At 45.1% G+C, this 19,310-nt stretch overlaps 1 protein-coding gene across 1 annotated transcript in view; it reads left to right on the top strand.

The window, feature by feature from the left end:
• The window catches only part of MID2 (midline 2), a 228,760-nt gene that overhangs the window by 30,184 nt on the left and 179,266 nt on the right, over window positions 1-19,310 (top strand). Inside the window, exon 2 of the mRNA XM_054996708.1 lies at window positions 11,221-11,939. Within this exon, the coding sequence (XP_054852683.1) occupies window positions 11,277-11,939 (663 nt within the window). The 5' untranslated portion in view covers window positions 11,221-11,276. The remainder of the gene's footprint in view (window positions 1-11,220; window positions 11,940-19,310) is intronic.

Raw genomic sequence — 19,310 nt, 5'->3', positions numbered from 1 at the left:
GCTCATTTTCTTATAATGGGTAGACTTAGGGTTTTTCTTAGTTTGAAATATACACATCACAGAATGAGAACCAAGGGTTCCACCTCTTAACTGTGGCCTCTCACAGCACATTGATGAAAACCTGCATTATCGTTAGGTAAACTAGTGATCAGCCTACATTTCTTGGTAGTTCTCTAGAATCCTTTTTTCCCCTTTGGGATTTTGTTTACCGACTAAACTGAATCATATTAATATGGCTGCAAAAATGCCTTCTGCAAACTCAGTCTAGTTGGAAAGATGACCCCTTACTTGACACAGCTGATCTGGCCACCTGGATACATGCCATGGGAACATCAAGACTTAACTATTGTAATGCACTCTATGTAGGCCTCCCCTCAAAGACAACTTGGAGACTCCACTTTATGCAGAATGCCGTAGCTTGGTTATTATTAGGAGCTAGGTGAAGCATGGATTTTACTCTCTTTCTGTACTTACTCCATTGGTTACAAGTCAGTTACCGGGCTTAATTCAAAGTTTTGGCTATCACATATAAAGTTTTTCATGGCCTTGGTCCCTCATATCTGCAGGACTGCCTCTCTCCCTATGCTCTGCCATGGCAGCTTCGCTCATCCAAACAGGGCCTTCTGCAGGTGGCACCTTGCACATGGGAAAAATCACCAACTTCCCATACATGAGCATTCTCTGTGGTGGCCCTCACCTTATAGAATAGCCTGCCTGAAGAGGTCAGGAAAGCTCTTACTCTCCTAGCTTTCTGTAACTTATGCATAACTGAGTTATTTATAGGTGATAGGGCTATGCTGGAAGAAAATGGCTTGGATAGATACGTTGGTGACTGTAGACTATACTACTGCATACTGTTTGTTGCTGTCAATATGCTCTGGCTAGATAGTTCCATGCTGTTTTATGTTCTTTTCCAGCATTTTTTGCTTTTCTTCAGATCTGTATTGGATTTTTGCTTGTTTTCAAATTTCTGCTATCCCACCCTATTGTGTTGTTTATTGAATGTACCAGCTAGTGTTCATGTTGACTTAAGCTATGTAATCTGCCATAAAGGCGGGCTATAAATAATGTAAATAAATAAAAATATTATACTTAGGTCACATCATGACAACATAATAATGCTAAGAAAATTTGAAGGCAGCAAGGAAAGAGGAAGATCCAACATGAGATGGATTGGCTTAATAAAGGAAGCCACAGCCTTCTTGAGCAAGGACCTGATTAAAGCTCTTAATGCTAGGATGTTTTGGAGGTCATTAATTCATAGGGTCACAGTAAGTTGGAAGCAACTTGGTGGCACATGACACACATGCACACACAATCAAGGATGTTTTGATCTTGCTACAGCCATCTGTCATTGCTGCTATTTTATTTAACATTGTTGCAGAGTCTTAGGACACGTATATGTTGGCTTGGATCAAGCATTGCGACAAGCCATGGTTTGCTGCTTTGAAATGTACAGGCAAGCTGTGGTTTACAGCTGCTTGTCTGCTTTCTTTTCTATCGGTTTAGCATTCCAGGTGCAATAGCCTCTAGTGGCATTCTGATGGCTAACTGTGGCAAATTCAGACATGATTCCAAACCGTGGTTTGCAATCCCATTTTGAACCCTGATACCTGATTCCGGTTTGCTGGCTGATCGCAAGCCATGTTTTGTCTGTTTCTTTATGCAGAGTTTGATGTAATGTTTGAGTTGAAATAGCACCTTAGAAATATTTAAAACAACCTTGTAAGGTAATGTTCTTCCAGCCTCAGTAACCCATCTGCAATGTGGGATAAAGTGGCCTTCCTAAGGTCATCTAGGGAATTCCTGGTACAGGCTACCTGATATTAGAAACGGGAAATGTTTCAGCCATCAGTATGCACAATGCACTTGACAGAGGAGCGTTCACCTATTTCGCAAAGGGATGCAAATTAGAAAAGAGGCAAAGGGAGCCAAAAAGATCTCTGATCAGCTGCTGATGCCGAGTTCCAAAGAGTATGAGAAATTATGACGGGTCCCTTGGGAGAGGTGTGTGCGTGGGGGCTGAGACAAAATGGAAAATCTGGAGTCAGCACACAGCCTTTGCTGCAGATGCTAAGTTGTTCAGAGATTGCTCTGATGAGCAGTCTGTGCTCTGTGACGGCAGCTATTGATAGGCATTTATGTCTTCTCTGTGTTTGTAAATCCCTCTAGAGAAAGCTGCACTGTTCATTTGCTGAGGGGGAAGGGGGGAGATGAAACAGTGTTGGTACTCATCATAAGCCACATCAGAAAAATCTCTGCCCTCCTTTCCCACCCCACTGGCTGGTTTGGAGAGGTCAGGGAAAGGCCTCAGGCTGCCAAAAAGATGGTTGGAAGCAAAAGAGCCAGTACCTGGAAAGTAGTTTTTCCAGTTCCGCAAGTAAAGCAGTTCTGGATAGGGTATGCTGATCGGTAGGAGAAACAGGGAAGGAGTGTGGTGTAAAGCACATGATTTGCATGCATAAGGTCCCGTGTTCAGCCCCTGACACATTTGATAAAAAAGCTTATAGGCCTCAGAAAATCTTTGGAAAGCTGCCCATCTTAATAGGTGGCACAGGGCTGGATGGACCATTAGTCTGACTTTGTAGTGTCCATATGCTGTTAAATTCAGGTAGGCGTGATGCTATCCGAGTAGAATTTCTTCGTTCCAAATTGAAACTGGGCACCCAGTGTGGAAACTTGCCCACAGTAATCTGTCTTGGATTAGGTGTGGCACAAAAAGAAGCAGGCAGTTTGTGAGGATGGTGATGAAGACCAAGAGTTCCAGTAACTGACTTTTCTTCTTCTCTTTCCTGCCGTTGTTTGGCTGTTCCTTTTAATATGCATCTGACAAACTGGACTTTTGTCTCCCGGAAGCTGCTTCTGCAATAAATTTGCTCATCTTTTAGGTGCCACAAAGCCTCTTTGTCGCTTTGGCTCTAATATACTTTCCCGGGAAAGGCTCAGCGCAGGGGTTGATCCCTGCTGTACGCTGCATCCTGTTACCGTGTAAGCCTTGTTAATATTTTATCATTTTGATATATGGGGAATTAATTACTGTCAACAGAGCAGATCTTAATCTAATCAGCTATTCCATACACTGCATCAGTTGCGGACATCAAAGCAAGCATCAAAGCGCCTGGAATGAAAGCGTGGGGTGAGCTTTCTGAGCAAATGCAGTCGGTGAGACAGGACACTCAGCTCGGCTGCTGTTCCTAGGCCTTCCCACCTCCTATTTGCTCTTCCCGTTTATGGCTCTTTTGAGGGTACTCCAGTGTCTGGCAAAGTTACAGCAGTCCCAAGCAGACTTACCTTTCTAAACTCATTGGTTTCAATGGATTTAAAAGGATATCCTTGTGCTCTGAATCACTTTGTTAGAGAGAGAAAATTTCTGGAGATTTTGAAGCCATTTCAGGAGGTAGAACTTTGGGGTGGAGGAGGGTATGGAAATACATGCAATAGTCCCTTTCTTATCAAGCTTATAAGCTCGTTTTACTACTTTAACAATGTAAAATGCATCATTTATAGTCTATAAAATTGTATTACTTGGCATCAAATATCTATTTCCAAATTGTACCATAGAGGATATGATTGATAGAGCCACAAAATGGAGCTAGAGATAGATGGGAGGGATTTCTCTGCAAATCTGAAGGAAGTCCCAGTGTCACAGAAAAATCTGAAATTTTTTTAAAAAAAAAAAAAACATGAGAGGAGTGGTTCTCAGACCGGGGGCCAGGGACCCCTGCAGAACTGACTTGTTGCAGTGGTACCACAAATCCATATGCGTACAAAGCATTGTTGATTGTGGATACTAATAGTACAGTTACTGTCAGGTAGGGGGGAGGGTACATGAAATTTTTTGATGTTAAATAAGGGGCCCTTATACTAAAAAGGTTGGGAGCCTCTGTATAGGGAGATAAAAATTTCCAAAAACAACAGAAACAACTCCTTTAAGCTGTAAGAAAAAAACCCTGCCCACTGAATTCTCAGTGGCTGTTGCAGGTTGCTAGGCAACCACAGCGATGATGATGATGATGATGATGATGATGATGATGATGATGATGATGATGATGATGATGATGATGATGATGATGATGATAAGCATTCCGAATCTTTTTTTCTGTAAAACAAAGCCATGGGGCTGGGAGAGAAGGAAGGGACTGGAAGCTGCACTGGGAAAAGGCCTCCACCCCAACTGTCATGTCTCCTGATGGAGGAGGGCTCACTGGTAACAGGCCCAGCAGTGCCTACTGGAAATTCACCACCCACACAACTATTATTTATTTATTTATTTATTTATAGTCCACCCTCCCCGCAAGTGGGCTGAGGGCGGATTACAACATACAAATTAAAACATTAATAAAACAGTACATCGAATAATAGTAAAAGCCAGATTTAGCAGCATAAAAACAAACTCTGCACCATGTTCCTAATATCCCAGGATGGGATTCACTCCACCTTTCCCTGCCAACCATAAGGGGAAGAGAGGGGTGAAGACGCGAGTTGGGGCAGATGACTCATATAGCCCCCCACTAACCGGAGACAGGCAGGGAGGCCAATCGGTGGATCTGAATACTGGCCTCAACCAAATGCTTGGCGGAACATCTCTGTCTTACAGGCCCACCAAAAGGACACAAGGTCTTGGCGGGCCCGAGTATCCTCCAACAGGGCCAGGACCGAAAACGCCCTGGCCCTGGTTGAGGCCAGTCGAGACTCCCTAGGGCCAGGGACCACCAATGAGGATAGTGCACAACACAGCAGCAGCCAGAGTGCAGCTCAGTCTACACTGATGTCAGGGTGATTGCACAACTGGGCTCTGTGGCAGCCGCTGTGCAACTGGCCGAACTTTTCCCAGGAGAGACTGTCCAGGATAGGGAGGGAGGAAAAGCTAAATACAAGGGGGCAGATAAAGGTAGATTGGCTGCTATGCTGTCAGGAAAAATTAGAGATGTCGGACCACTGCCTGGCACCCTTGGGGGCTTAGGGGTGGGGTGGGGCAAGGGGGCAGATGCAACGTTACCTGATGTATCAGTGTTACATCTGGGGGAAACTCAAACATGACATCAGCCAATGCTCTAGAAGACTCTGTGGTATTACCACAGAATTTTCAGAGCATTGGCTGATGTCACATCTGGTTTTTTTCCTAGGCTGATAGCAACACATGGTAATATCATATATGCCCCCCACTGTTCTCACCCCAGCCTGGATGCCAAGGCAGGTGGGACGGCCCAGCCAGCTGAAGAGTGCTCGCCAGAAGCTGGCAAATGGCACACCTGAGACAAAGTGAGGGAGAAAAGAATCATGTATTCTGAACAAAGGGCAGGCTAAAAATTAATACAGTTGGTAACAAGAACTTTCTCCATGGCAGTTTCATCTGTAGATGAGCACAAATCGAGAGACCCCCTTATCCTTCCTGAGTCCTCTAGGTATTATGGAGGCCTTGGTCAAGGAAATCTTTTCACTTGCCATTGAGTGGAAGAGATTCTTTTCCCTTTTGGCAAGCACATAGGACTAGAGGAATGGGATTGACTTACCTTGAACTGAACTGGGAGACTCAGATTTCTTAGCTCGTTTGCATGTCTTGAAATCCCAATGCCAGACCTTTTCCTCAGGTCCCAAGGAACTTGGGTCGTTCTCTCATTTCATTCACATTAAGGTGCTGCTCAGAAGCAGCTAAAGATTCTCACCCCTTCCGAGTGTCTCCGACCCATTGCAGAGCGAGAAGTGGATCCCTGCTTCCCCACGTCCTCTGTGGACACGTTGGTTTCCTTCTAGCTTGCGTGCTGTGCCTCCTGCCTTTATTGGCCAGCATTTTGCAATCATAATCTTCACAAAGTGTTGTGCTTGTACCAGTTCAGATTTTAATACAGAAGATTGCTTGAAACTTAGTGGAGGAGTCAACAGGTAAGTTGTTCTGTGACCTGCAGAAGTAACCATTTTATTTTGCAAGGACAGCCCCTGAGGTAAATGCCACGCTGCCTATATTGACGGCCAAACGGAGTTTGGAGTTATGCAAGATCACTTTGGACTGGAGGTGGCTGTTTGTGCAGCCAGTAACAGCCAATTTCCAAGAAGTAAAAAGAGTCCATGGGACCTTTCTATGTCAGGCTGTCTCCTGAGAGATGTCTGCTCTTTCATGCTTGAGAGGAGAAGGGTGCACAAACCTCAGTCGCCCTTTTGACTGCAGGGCCTATTCAGGCCTTTAGAATAGAGAGGCCTACAAGAAGGCAGTGGGATTCTTTCCAGTTCATCCTGCCCCCCCCCTTTAATTCCTTGTTAGTCTTACTTGGAAGGCAGGCACGGAGTACTTGGGCCTATAGTTTACTTTGCTTAGCAACAGGCTGGGATGAAGAGTGTTGTTGGGTTGTATTCTTTTTGGCAACCCTTGTGTTTCCAGTCAGCTATTTGTGGTGTAATGAGAGGATGTGGATGTTAGAATTTAATTAGCACTGGGCTCTTAAAACAAAATGCTGCCTGTCTAGTCTAGCAGAGCGGGTGAAAGAGCCAGGGTCAAGTGGCAGACACAGTCAGTGTCAGAGGGTCATGACCTTTGAAGGGTTGACCTGTGGCAGTGAAAGTATGGAAACTTTGCCTACAACTTTGCCAAGTCTTAGACTCTGTGCATTGCTCTCTGGGCAGCTGGCTGGTTCTGGGGACAATAGAGGTGCAGTCTAGGCCTATAGCAGAGGCAGGATGCTGGTGCTTTTCACCAAGCTGCTGGACTGGTTCTGGGCACTCTTTTGGAAGGAGGAGATAGAGCTCACTCTGGTGAGGCTGCAATACTCAGGCAAGACCACCTTTGTCAATATGATTGAGATATAAGGACAGATGAACTCACATTCTAGCTGTATCTGAAGAAGTGAGCTGTGGCTCACGAAAGCTCATACCCTACCACAAATTTTGTTAGTCTTATGGGTGCTACTGGACTCTTGCTCTTTTCAACTGCTACAGAGAGTGGCTCTCCAGGCTCTCAGGCTTTAGTTGGAGAGTCTGGCTACGGGACCTGGTACCTTATTATAGTGTACAAGAGCTTCCCTTTATGGTAGCCTGGTATCAGTTCTTACTTGCCCTTACTTGCCACAAGCAAGCTGGCTAATGGTTATTTCGCATGTGATGGGAAGAATAAGTGGTGATGATGGAGAAAAAGTGGAGCTGCAGCTAGAAACCTTCCTTCGTAGTTTTTTTTTGCACCTTCTAAATTGGCTATTTCCATCTAATCCCTGGATATTATCTGCAAGCAAAAATGAAGCATACATGGCAAAATGAAAATATACATAATATTTTAATGTATCTCATTTTTTTGCATTTTCATTTTACATAATGATGAACTATTTAAATTTGCAGCCACTTCTACACAACATGTTCGGTACAGGTAATATTAATGGGAGCTGCTCTGTCTGCTCTGGAGTTTTGCTGCAAGCACAGAAACTGGTACTGAGTACAGGATTCGTTGTATGGAGGATCTCTGATTTGATTCTGGTTTTTTAAACAAGGCAGTTGTTAGTGAAAGTGAGATGTCTGAAGAATGGATTGAAAGTGTGTTTCACTTATCGTGTGTCTGAGAAATCATTCTGTAAACGGCTTCCTTTCATGTTTTCTTACCCCAGAGAGAGGCTTGGCTGTACCCCAGGGGTATGTTGTGACTTACCTCAGCTGCACAATTTGCTGTGAACACAAGATGCATGTTTTCCCAGTATATGCTGTGGGGTGCTTGTCTTGTTACAGGTCATCCAAGCTGAGCCAGTTTTAGGTTTAGTTCTTAGAAACAGCTGATGAGGTAGTTAAACATGTCTGAACCATACTTCTCCTGACTGCAAGTGAGAAGGCTGGGGGAGGGGGAATGCCTCCATATAGAAAAGTCAGAAAGAGAGAAAGGCTAGAACCTTCCCTGGTATCTGATTCAGAACATTTTGTCATGTGTGCCCTCGTCGCTTACAATCTGAAACAGCACAGTCCAGAAAGAAGTTTATCATCCAGTTTGCTGTTTGTGAGAATTGTGTTCTAGATGTTACAGGGATATTAGTTTCACTGGTACCTTTGTCTTCTACAATACCACCATCTTTCTAATCCTCTCCATCCATAAATGTTGTGGCTTTTTAGACATCCATGCAGTCATGGGCGCCAATACAGTGTATCGATTACGTCAGATTAGAATTGGGAGGCCCAGGGTCAAATCCAGATTCGGCGATGAAGCTCACTCTGGATCTGTTTCTGTCTCTCATCCTAATTTATGGTTATCTGAAGAGACGAGAGAGGAGCAATCTATCTGCCACTATAAGTTCCTTGAAGAAAGGGTGGGATAAAAATATAGGAGGGACAGAATACCTTGGTGGAGGGAGCCGAAGCTTATGCTCGTCTGCACTGCATGAAAAAAAGTATAAATTTGGCTCTCTAAATTTTGGCCTGTTTTTATAGTTTGATTTGTGCAGTATTCCTGCCCCCCTCCTTTACAGTCAGTAGAGGGGGGAGATTTGAAAGGTGGTAGTGAAAGGGAGGTGGGAGATTTGAAAGGTGGTAGTGAAAAGGAGCCAGTTTGGTCTAGTGGTTAAGAGCGTGGGACTCTAATCTGGAGAGCCAGGTTTGATTCTCTGCTTGAAGCCAGCTGGGTGACCTTGGGCTAGTCACAGCTCTTCGGAGCTCTCTCAGCCCCACCCACCTCACAGGGTGATTGTTGTGGAGATAATAATAGCATACTTTGTAAACTGCTCTGAGTGGGCATTAAGTTGTCCTGAAGGGCGGAATATAAATCGAATGTTATCAAATGTTGTTATTATTTGGTTCCAGGACCCAGTTCAAGTATGTGATGTCCAGATGTCAGCTTCCTGTGCTGTTGGTTTTGCAGTCTAGTTCTAAACCTGAAGGATGGAGAATTATTCCGGGGGCGGGAGGACGCTAGTACAAGGTTGTGATACTGGTTGCATTAACTGGAATCGGCGCTGACCCACATGGTTACAGGTGTGGGTATGCTGAATCAGCACATCTTAAAAGGCAAGAGTTCTCTGCCCAGGAGTGCCCTGAAACCGGTTTGCTGTTTTGCTCAGAATCTGCAAAATACCCTCTTTCTCTATCGTTCACTTTTCTATGTAACTCAAAAATCCTGCAGTTTTGGGGAATAGTCCTGCAGAAAAAGCTAGCCGGAACAATTGTTGATAAAGAATGATAGCAGATGACATTTTAATTTTTTTTCCTCATCTGCTTTTTGTTTTTCTTCCTTCATAGGAAAATGGCATTATTATTGGGCCTTTGTGTAGAAATGTAGGAAATTATTTTGCCGCTTCTGTTTGGCTCTTAGCTGTGTTGTTTTCTCCTCCTTACCTGAGGAGAAGGAAGGATAGGTTACTGAATTTTGTCCTTGAAGGCGATTTTTCTGTTAGAATGTATTCATCTCACCCATGTTTTAGTTGAAATGTTTTAAACTATTCTGAATTGTTTTCCTCGTGTACGTCCTTGATTATATTTTTGCTTTACGGTACTAAATTATTCACTTAAACTTCATTTATAGCCTGCTGTTTCACTAAAACTCAAGGTGGATTGCACAATTTAAAACAATGCTGTAAGAACAGTACAATATGTACAACCAGGGCTTTTTTTCAGGGGGAACGCGGGGGAATGGCATTCCGGAACCTCTTGAAAATGGTCACATGGCTAGTGGCCCCGCCCCCTGATCTCCAGACAGAGGGGAGTTTAGATTGCCTTCTGCGCCGCTCAGCGGCGCAGAGGGCAATCAAAACTCCCCTCCGTCTGGAGATCAGGGGGCAGGGCCACCAGCCATGTGACCATTTTCTCTGCGGGCAACCCACTGAGTTCCACCACCTCTTTTCCCAGAAAAAAAGCCCTGTGTACAACAAGCAATGCAATAAAACTGGATTGCAAAGTCAGAGGACAATGCAATAAAAACAGTGTAATGTATATTCAACGAACAAATTTGATCAAATATGTAACATTGTGATGATTTTAGCCTGGGTTAAACTTCACCAGCTGGCCGTATCGACAGGTTCATTTATTCTGTGGCATATAGTTTTTAGTGATGGAACCATGGCTTTTGAGCTGTGTGAAGACATGAGTCAAGGAGAAAAGCTGGTGGAAATTGTAGGATCCCTGAATTGCCTTTCCATCACTCTGGAGATTGTCATGGTTTTCAAACCCCAAAACCTCAGCAGAAAGGTAAGGTAGGTCCTTTATACAAATTTTGTGCTCCTCACAAAAGGGAACCAGCCCTTTTTTGTATTCCAGAACTTTCTCCTCATAAAATTTACCAACGTTCCTGTTCTCCCTGGCTCAGGATCACAAAGGGAACCAGCCCTTTTTGTATTCTAGAACTTTCTCCTCATAAAATTTACCAACGTGCTTGTTCTCCCTGGCTCAGTCTTGTGGAATAGTGGGCAGAACTCTGTTTGGCAACTGCTTTTTGGCAGGCGCCATGTTTTGAATTGAGTAAGAGCTGGATGGCCACCAATATTAGGTTTGCCTGTTGGCTGGTTCTCAGTGAGGGAAATGCAGGCAAATGGCTCTTCAGTGCCCTCTCCCTGCCAGTTTGAACTGTGGTGGAGTTATGTACCTCAGTCTGTTGCTTTTTTGTATTTGCCATAGTTGGGGCACATGTTGGAATAAGCTGCTGAAGTGCATTATAAGAGAACGCTGGCAGTATCTGTTGCTATTTGCGCTGATAAAAGGTGTCCACAGAGTCCTTTGCCCAAGCCTGGGGTGTGTAGGACAACTCAGCAGAGGTGTATCAGAAGTCTTGTGATTGGAGGATATGCTGGGTCAGGGAAGGGGGTTTAGGGGAGAAGCCCCTAGGCTCCCATCTGCTTGTCTGTGGGCTCAAGTGTTTGGGGTTTTCCTGGAACTGAACCAAATCTATTTATTAAATATTTATTCTGTTTTGCCATTACTTCATTCAAGGCAGCTAGAAAAAAGTGTTGCATCAGTACAAAATAGAAATGTGCATATCGGCAAATTTTTCTAACGTGGACAGTTAGTAACTGTAGAGTGGGTGAAAGAAGGATGGCAAATGGAGGTCTGTCTTGGGCCCTCTCTCTGGTGTGGCAGTTGGTGTCTCCATTTGGTGCTGAAACTTACAGAGATAATCTTCTGCAAGTTGTTATCTCTCAGCCTCCAGGGATTGTTTTGAGGTAAAAATGCTAGTCGGGATTGTTTTGAGGTAAAAATGCCACTCGGTGCTCCACAGAGGAAAGGAGGGAAGTGAACGTAATAAATAATTCCTCCCTGTTTCCTTTACAGGTGGCTGACCTGCCTCCCTCGTTTTTAATGCTGAAGCCAGATTGTTTTATCTAAAGATGGAAACACTGGAGTCGGAACTAACTTGCCCAATTTGCCTGGAGTTATTTGAAGACCCGTTGCTTCTGCCGTGCGCTCACAGCCTGTGCTTCAGCTGTGCCCACCGCATCCTAGTCTCCAGCTGCGCCTCTGGCGAGCCCCTTGAACCCATCACTGCCTTCCAGTGCCCCACTTGTCGCTATGTCATCTCCCTCAACCATCGGGGCCTGGAGGGCCTTAAGCGCAATGTGACCTTGCAAAACATCATTGACCGCTTCCAGAAGGCTTCCCTGAGCAGCCCCAACTCCCCCAGTGAGAACTGCCGCGAGCGGCCATACCGCCAGAGCCCAACCATGTCTACTGGCGACAGGATATCCTGCCAGTTCTGTGAGCAGGACCCTCCACGGGATGCTGTGAAGACCTGCATTACATGTGAGGTGTCTTATTGTGATCGCTGCCTGCGGGCCACGCACCCAAACAAGAAGCCGTTCACCAGCCACCGGCTGGTGGAGCCCGTGCCGGACGCACACTTTCGTGGTCTCACTTGTCTGGAGCACGAGAATGAGAAAGTGAACATGTACTGTGTGGCTGATGACCAGCTCATTTGTGCCTTATGCAAACTCGTGGGACGGCATCGAGATCACCAGGTGGCGTCCCTCAGTGACCGATTTGAGAAGCTCAAGGTAAGAAGAGGGGAGGGGTGAGCCCATGGCCTGGTGTGACTGCTAACTGTTTCTCAGTGTTCAGATTATCCATGTAGAATTTCTGTAGCCTGTCCCTCAGGGTCACACATTTCCATGAGACTGTGGGAGTGAAGAAAAATGGAGGAAACAGAAGGTCAAGGACTGTAAGAGAAGCAATCTGTTTTAAACTCTGCCTGAGTTATCTTATCTTGCATGTGGAAAAATGGGAAACCTGATGTTTTTGCCCTTACATTTGTGAATAAGTGTTTGTAGCCAGCTCCCACAAGGCCGTATTTACCTGGGAAAAATGTGGGTCTACCCTATTGGTGTAGTAGTTGTTTTACCTTGATTTCATCTTGCCTGCATCTACCATCGGTCAGTTTTCCTTTGGTTGAACAGTAGAAGCGGATGCAGTTTTGTGTGCATCGAGTGCACCTCATCTCCATGTTCATTCCATGCCAGTTTGGTTGCATGAATTGGTTCTTGAGTTAAGGGGTCTAGGTTTTCTTGCATGAAATATATCAAGTGTTCTCTGCTGTGATCTGTAGGAATAATGCAGCTTCTGGCAGTAGAGGTTATGATATTGTGGGCAGACTAAAGTGTAGGTAGAGGGAAGCAGGCAACTGGATAGCAAGTTGCTTGTTTCTTAGAGATAAAGCTGCAGAGCTCTGGGTGGGGAAAAAAATGGGTTAGTACCTTGACTGAAGGGGGGAGGGGCAAATCTGAAAGCAGAGGGCAGGTGGAAGAGCCCCTGATTTGTATGCAGATTGTTCCAGGTTCAGTTCCCAGCACCTCTAGTTAAAAGGTGATTTGAAAGTCCTCAACTTGAGGTCCCGGAGAGCTGCTCACAGTCTGAACAGACAATACTGAGCTTGATGGACCGATGGTGTGATTTGGTATAAGCCAGCTTCAGGTGTTTGTGGTGTAGCGTTCAGAGTGTTGGACTAGAATTTGGGAGACCCAGGTTCAAATTCCACTATACTATGGAATCTTAGGGCCAAGCTACAAGTGACGAATGACACAAGTTGGACTCTTGTCAGCTTCCCTCAAGTTTTGATGGGAAATGTAGGCCACTTGGTGGAATGTTGGACAAGTGACAGTTGAAAAGTCCATTGGACAGCAGTTGGAGAGCCAATCTGCAAGACCAGGATGCCTATATTTCCCATCAATACTTGAGGGAAGCTGACAAGTGTCCAACCTGTGTCAATCGTCACTTGTAGTTTGGCCCTAAGTGAGTGACTCTGGGCCAGTCACATGTTCTCAGCCTAACCTACCTCTCAGGTTTGTTGGGAGAAGAAAATGGAGAAGAAAATGATGTAAACCACTTTGGGTCCCTTTGTGGAAAAAGTGGGCTATAAATTACAGTAATAAATTAATTCCAGAGGACCTATGAAGTTTTGAGATGGCGTGCCCTACAGGAATTCAACAAAACCACACAACAAGCTGGTAAAACAGTTCTGAGCTTTTTCATTCCTCTTCCAGTGTACCCAGCCCTTGTCCTTTTTTATGAGATTCGAGACCGCAAAACATGGTAAGCCTTCAGGCACTTCTCGTCAACATCTTAGCTGTGCAAGCGATTACAGCATAAGGAAGCAGTGAAAATATTAGTGTTGGAGAACGATCTCTTTGGGGGAAACAGGGAGGTCCCAGTGAACTGCTGTGTATTATGTGCTGTCAAGTCACCTCTGACCTATGGCGACCCTATGAATGAAAGACCTCCAAAATATCCTATCATTAACAGACTTGCTCAGATCTTGCAAACTGGAGGACGTCGCTTCTTTTATTGAGTCAAGACATCTTGTTTTAGGTCTTCCTCTTTTCCCATTGCCTTCTACTTTTCCTAGCATTATTGACTTTTCCAGAGAATCTTACCTTCTGCTAAGGAAGGTGAAATGAAGCACTCAGAGAGGGTGCTGGAGTGAATGGAGAACGATGGGCAGGTAAACAGGTATAAACATAAACGGAAGGTCTGTCAGGAATTGCAGGGCAATGCAAGCGATTTGGAAATCCCAGCCCCCAAATCTCCCCTTTCATGATTCTGTGGCTTGAGCAGACTAATTTATTCATCCCCTTCCTTTTATCCCTTTTTAACTGAATCTCAGCTATTCTGAACTTTCCGTGCTTCAGAAGCATATTCAGTCCTCACTGGGCGGGCTTTGCGTGTGTGTGTAAATTTCCAAAGTAATAATTTTCTGCATACTTGCAATGTGCCTAAAATAGATACACACTCTTAGGTTGCCAACCTCCAGGTGATGGCTGGAGATCTCCTGAAGTTACAGCTGGTTTTTAGGCCAAAGAGGTCTGTTACCCTGGAGAAAGTGGCTACTTTGGGATGTGGACTCTATGGCATTGTACTCCACTGAGGTTTCCCTCCCCAAAATCTCCAGGAATTTCCCAGCCCAGATCTGGCCATGCTAAGACACCCCAAACCTTGTCTATAGTAGCCTTGTTTTGCTGTTTTTCTGGCATGGGAACTATCTGCTTTACTATATATGTTTATGAGCCATTTGGAAAAAAGTGATTATAGAAGTTTATGTAATTATGAGCAGTGCAAACAGACTAAATAGGAAAAAATCACTCTCAAAACAGTTACATTGACATAGTTGATCCACTCTGTCAAGCAGTTCATAGAGCTGTGGAATTCATTGCCGTGGGATGTTAAGATGACTGTGATCAAAGACGGCCTTAAAACAGATTAAAGGAAAGCACTGTCTTGATATCTTAGATAAGGAGCAGAAGTACAGAAGCAATGTACCTTCTATTTCTGTGTGCTGGATAACTGAGAATGGTGCATGACAACACTGGCTTTGTTTGTGTACTCCCTTGGTCATTTGGCTGGATGCTCGTGGAGATATCGTTCTGGGCTAGGTGGATGTTTGCTTGGAACCACCAAAGCAGTTATTAGGTTCTTTCAGTCCCAAGCTTTTTCTTCTTATTCCAGTGGGCATCCCTACATTGGATGAAATGGCAACTGGAATGATAAGCTGGTTGAAACAACTTCTCTGTTAGGAAAAACTAAAGCGGTTAGGGTTTTTTAGGATAGAAAAAAGACAACTAAGGAGAATAGGATGTGATAGAGAGTTGTTAGCCCAAATAGGGCCCCACCCACTCCTGGCCCATTTAAGGAGAAGGCAGGTGGAGTAGAAGGAGTACAGAAAGTCTTTATTGCAATAAAGGGAGGAACAGGTTCTTAACACAAAGAAAGTTACCTCAGGTTCCTCACAGAAAAACAAAGCTGCTTCCCCCTTTATACTGAAGGCAGCCTATTCCATATATGGTAATCCAAGCTAATTGGCTTATGTCAATGCTGCAGTATGAGGTTCAAGGCACAAGTGTGTCTAAAGAGTTAAACAAGTTAAGTTGATCACATGTCCTCTGGCTCTGCCTGTGATCAATCAGTATACTCCTTTAGGAGCACTATGCCAGACTAGGCCCAACGTCAGGTATGTGCCATCAGTCCCCCCTTTGGCCCAAGGTCTAACCTACAGTGGGCCACTTGGGCCACCTTGATTTCGATAATGTTGAAGCATTATAAATCTTTGTTCTATAGCTTCCAGTTTAAAGCACTTAATACAACCTGCAATAACTAGTGGCAATGTTTGGCCACAAACACATAAACACATAACAAGGAAAAGTATGGAAACCCCAAGTACCAAGGCTGACTTAAGGGAGTTCCCAAGATTTGGCCACCACGATCCAAAGAGGGTCTGCCACCATGACTCATAAGGAGGTACATAAGCTATTTGCGCTATGTGAGCAGCCCTATCAAAGATTGCCTGCCGATTGTCTGGAATCCAGGCACAGCATGTGGCATTAATTAAGGCACAAGTGCCCCCTTTCGATGCCAAAATTAGGTCCAGAGCCATACGATTCTGCAGGGCCATCTGTCGGATAAGCCCCTGTTCAGTGGCAAGGTCTCTCAGGGCACTAGCGGTTTCATTGGCTACTATTTCGACCACTGCTTGTAAACGCCAAACAGCCTCATTAAGTCCTCGAAATAGCCCAAACCGTGTAAGAGGTAAATATTGCTTCATATACTGCTGAGCTGTTTCTACATCTCTATAATTCCGGATGTGTGGTCTGGTACCCAAAGATGAAGTAACAAACAAGGGTGGCAAAACAAGGGCTAAATAACATATCCCTGTTCCATTTATTGGTAATGCAGAGTAAGCCCTCCGCCCACACACCCAGTAGTGACCAGCTAGCGCCTGCAGAGGATCTAATGAGGAATTTGCCCCTATCCACTGAGCTGAGTAATACCCTGTTCCAAAGGTACCTGGCCCCACTGCAGATATATTAGGATGTTTGTAATAGCATTTCCAGGCAATACCTTCTTGTTCACACCATACATCTGATGAATCTGTATCATTCACGGTCTCATCCTTATAGGACCACCAGGGCTCAGATAGGTTGGTTATGGGATTCCATATAACACCCTTATGCCATAGTTTTGATCCATTTTCATACGCATCATATCTCCCCTCCTCCAGAAAAATATGATCACATAGAGATCTGCCCAACCTCTTACCCTGTGGCGAGGATGAATTCTTCCAAAGACACCACTCTCCCCGGGTTCGGACTACCTGGAGGAATCCTAAATTTCGATACCCTATCTGCTGCCAAGTTTTATTTTGGGCGGTAGTATCATTTAGCCAAGGCCGGGGAGCTACAGCCATTTCAGCAGCTGTCAAAGGTTTGACTATTAAAGGCATACCTAGGCGAGAACTTTCAGGCATTAGGGCACAGATCCAGCATTCAGTAACATTTAACAATTCACTAGCCCTCATACTGAAATGGAGGAACAAATTTTCTTCTCCATATTCATGATGTTCCCATTCTCCCCCCATGAGTCTCGACACTTGGAAAAGACTGATTATTAAGATTACCTTGCAAGGGGAGTACATACTTGGCCTAGGTCTCATTTAAATGGAATTGTAAAAGATTTCCCTCCCCTTCCCAAAATAGTTACTAGAGAGTTTTGACTTCAACGAGGCACTTTTCTAAACAAGAACTTAAGATCACTAATCGGGTTCACAGTCCAGGATACTGGTAATTCAGCCTCATCCAAGATCTCAGGAGCCGATGCCTTCTTTAATCGGGTGTGATGTATCCAAGGATCATGACCCTCCACTTTGGCGCTACTGTGTGAGGTAAGGAGCACTTGCTTGGGTCCTTCCCAATCTGCAGTCAGAGGACTATGCTTCCATTTCTTAACATACACCCAGTCACCTGGCAGGAAGGAGTGGACTGGAGAGTCATAGGGCAGAGGCTGTTCAACGAGGGCAGCCCTGTGGAGAGAATGCAAAACAGACTGCAAAGCAATAACATGTTCTTTCATTTGTATGTCACCTATCTCAAAATCTAATACTCCCCCCTTTGGGAATATGGGATAGGGCATTCCATATAATAGCTCAAAGGGGCTCAACCCTAATTTTCCCTTAGGTGTGGCCCGCAATCGTGTCAGGGCAATAGGTAGTGCTTCTGGCCAGTGCAGTTTTGTGTCCATACAAATCTTAGTTAGACAGGTCTTCAAACTTCTATTTAGTCTTTCTACTTGACCGCTAGCTTGTGGTCTCCAAGCTGTGTGTAGGTCCCATGAGATCCCTAGTGCGAGGGATACTTGCTGTATAATTTGATTCACAAAATGTGTCCCTCGGTCCGAATTGATGACTTCTGGGGTCCCAAATCGCGGAATTATGTGGTGGAGGAGGACCTTGGCAACCTGTTTGGCTGTTGGGGAGGCACATGGGAACGCTTCTGGCCATCCGGTGAGTTTGTCTACTAACACTAAGAGGTAACGATATCTCCCTTGACGAGGCAATTCAGTGAAATCTACTTGTATTGACTGAAATGGACGATTCACCCATGTGCGTGCTCCAGGTCGTGGTATCCTAGATGTCTTAGCATTCACTCTCTGACAAGTGGGACAAGCCTGCACTATCTGTTCGGCTGTTTGGTGGAGTCCAACAGCAGTGATATGGCGAGTAAGTGCTTCCACCATCTTTCGGCCACTGTTATGAGTTGATTGATGATAGTCCCATAAGAGCTTTCGCAGCATAGCATGGGGAACTAAGATTTTACCACCACAATACATCCACCATCCTTTTTCATTTTTAGAAGCTCCTTGGGTAATGGCCTCTTGTTCCTCTTGCTTGGTATACTGTGGTGAGGGCGGTAGGCGAAAACTGGGTATTAAGGCGAGCTGCAGGTTCCCAAGTGGTTTAAGTGCTGCTTGCTTCGCTGCTTCATCAGCCATGTTATTTCCACAAACTTCTGGAGTTTTCCCCCTTTGATGTGCTTTAACATGGACTATCGCCACTTGCTTTGGGAACAATAATGCCTCCAGAAGTTCTAATACCAACTCACTGTGGGCAATTCTATCCCCATTTGCAGTTAGAAAACCTCGTTCCTTCCACAGTGCTCCATGAGCATGACAAACTCCAAAGGCATATTTGGAATCGGTGTAGATAGTCACTCTCTGTCCTCGTCCCAGTATTAGGGCTCTTCTGAGTGCATACAGCTCAGCAGCTTGGGCTGACCATGTAGATGGGAGGGGTTCTGCTTCTAAAAGTTCATGCAGAGTGGTAACTGCATACCCAGTCTTTCGTTTTCCTTCTATCACCCGGCTTGAACCATCTATAAATATTTCCATGTCTGGGTTGTCCAATGGGGTATCCAATAAGTCTGCTCTTGCCATTGTTAAGCTATCTACCACTTCCAAACATTCATGCATGTTTGATGACTCCAGCTCATCTGGAAGGAGGGTGGCTGGATTGAGGCGATTGCAACTCTCAAAAGTCAGGTCCTCTCTTCCAAAGAGGAGTGCCTCATATTTGGCCATTCTGGCCGATGTCAGCCATTTACTTCCCCGTTGCTGAAGCAGGGAACACACCATATGTGGGCAATACACATGCATTGGATTCTCAAGTGTAAACTTGCGGGCTTCCTCCACCGCCATGGCCGTTGCTGCCACTGCTCGCACACATGTCGGCCAACCCTGGGCCACTGTGTCCAGCTGCCTGGAAAAATAGGCTACAGGTCTGAGGTCCGGTCCTAGTTTCTGGGTGAGAACTGCTGACATAACTCCCCTCATCTCATGGACGAACAAGTGAAATGATTTTTGTAGATCTGGCAGGCCCAATGCAGGAGCTTCCATCAAAACCTTCTTCACTTGCTCGAAGGCCCTGATCTCATCCTGTTCCCATTGAAGACTGTCAGGTTCACTCTCTTGACATTTTGCATGGAGAGGTTTAGTCAATTGTCCAAACCCTGGAATCCAGACTCGACAGAATCCTGCCATTCCCAAAAAGGCCCGCAGCTGACGCTTTGTCTGAGGACGTGGGATTCGGCAAATGGCTTCTTTACGCCCAG

This window comes from Eublepharis macularius, chromosome 13 (genome assembly GCF_028583425.1).
Source record: "Eublepharis macularius isolate TG4126 chromosome 13, MPM_Emac_v1.0, whole genome shotgun sequence".
NCBI classification, from domain to species: Eukaryota; Metazoa; Chordata; class Lepidosauria; order Squamata; family Eublepharidae; genus Eublepharis; species Eublepharis macularius.
The sequence above is the reverse complement of the archived record's forward strand: the minus strand, read 5'-3'. Positions and strand labels throughout refer to the sequence as shown.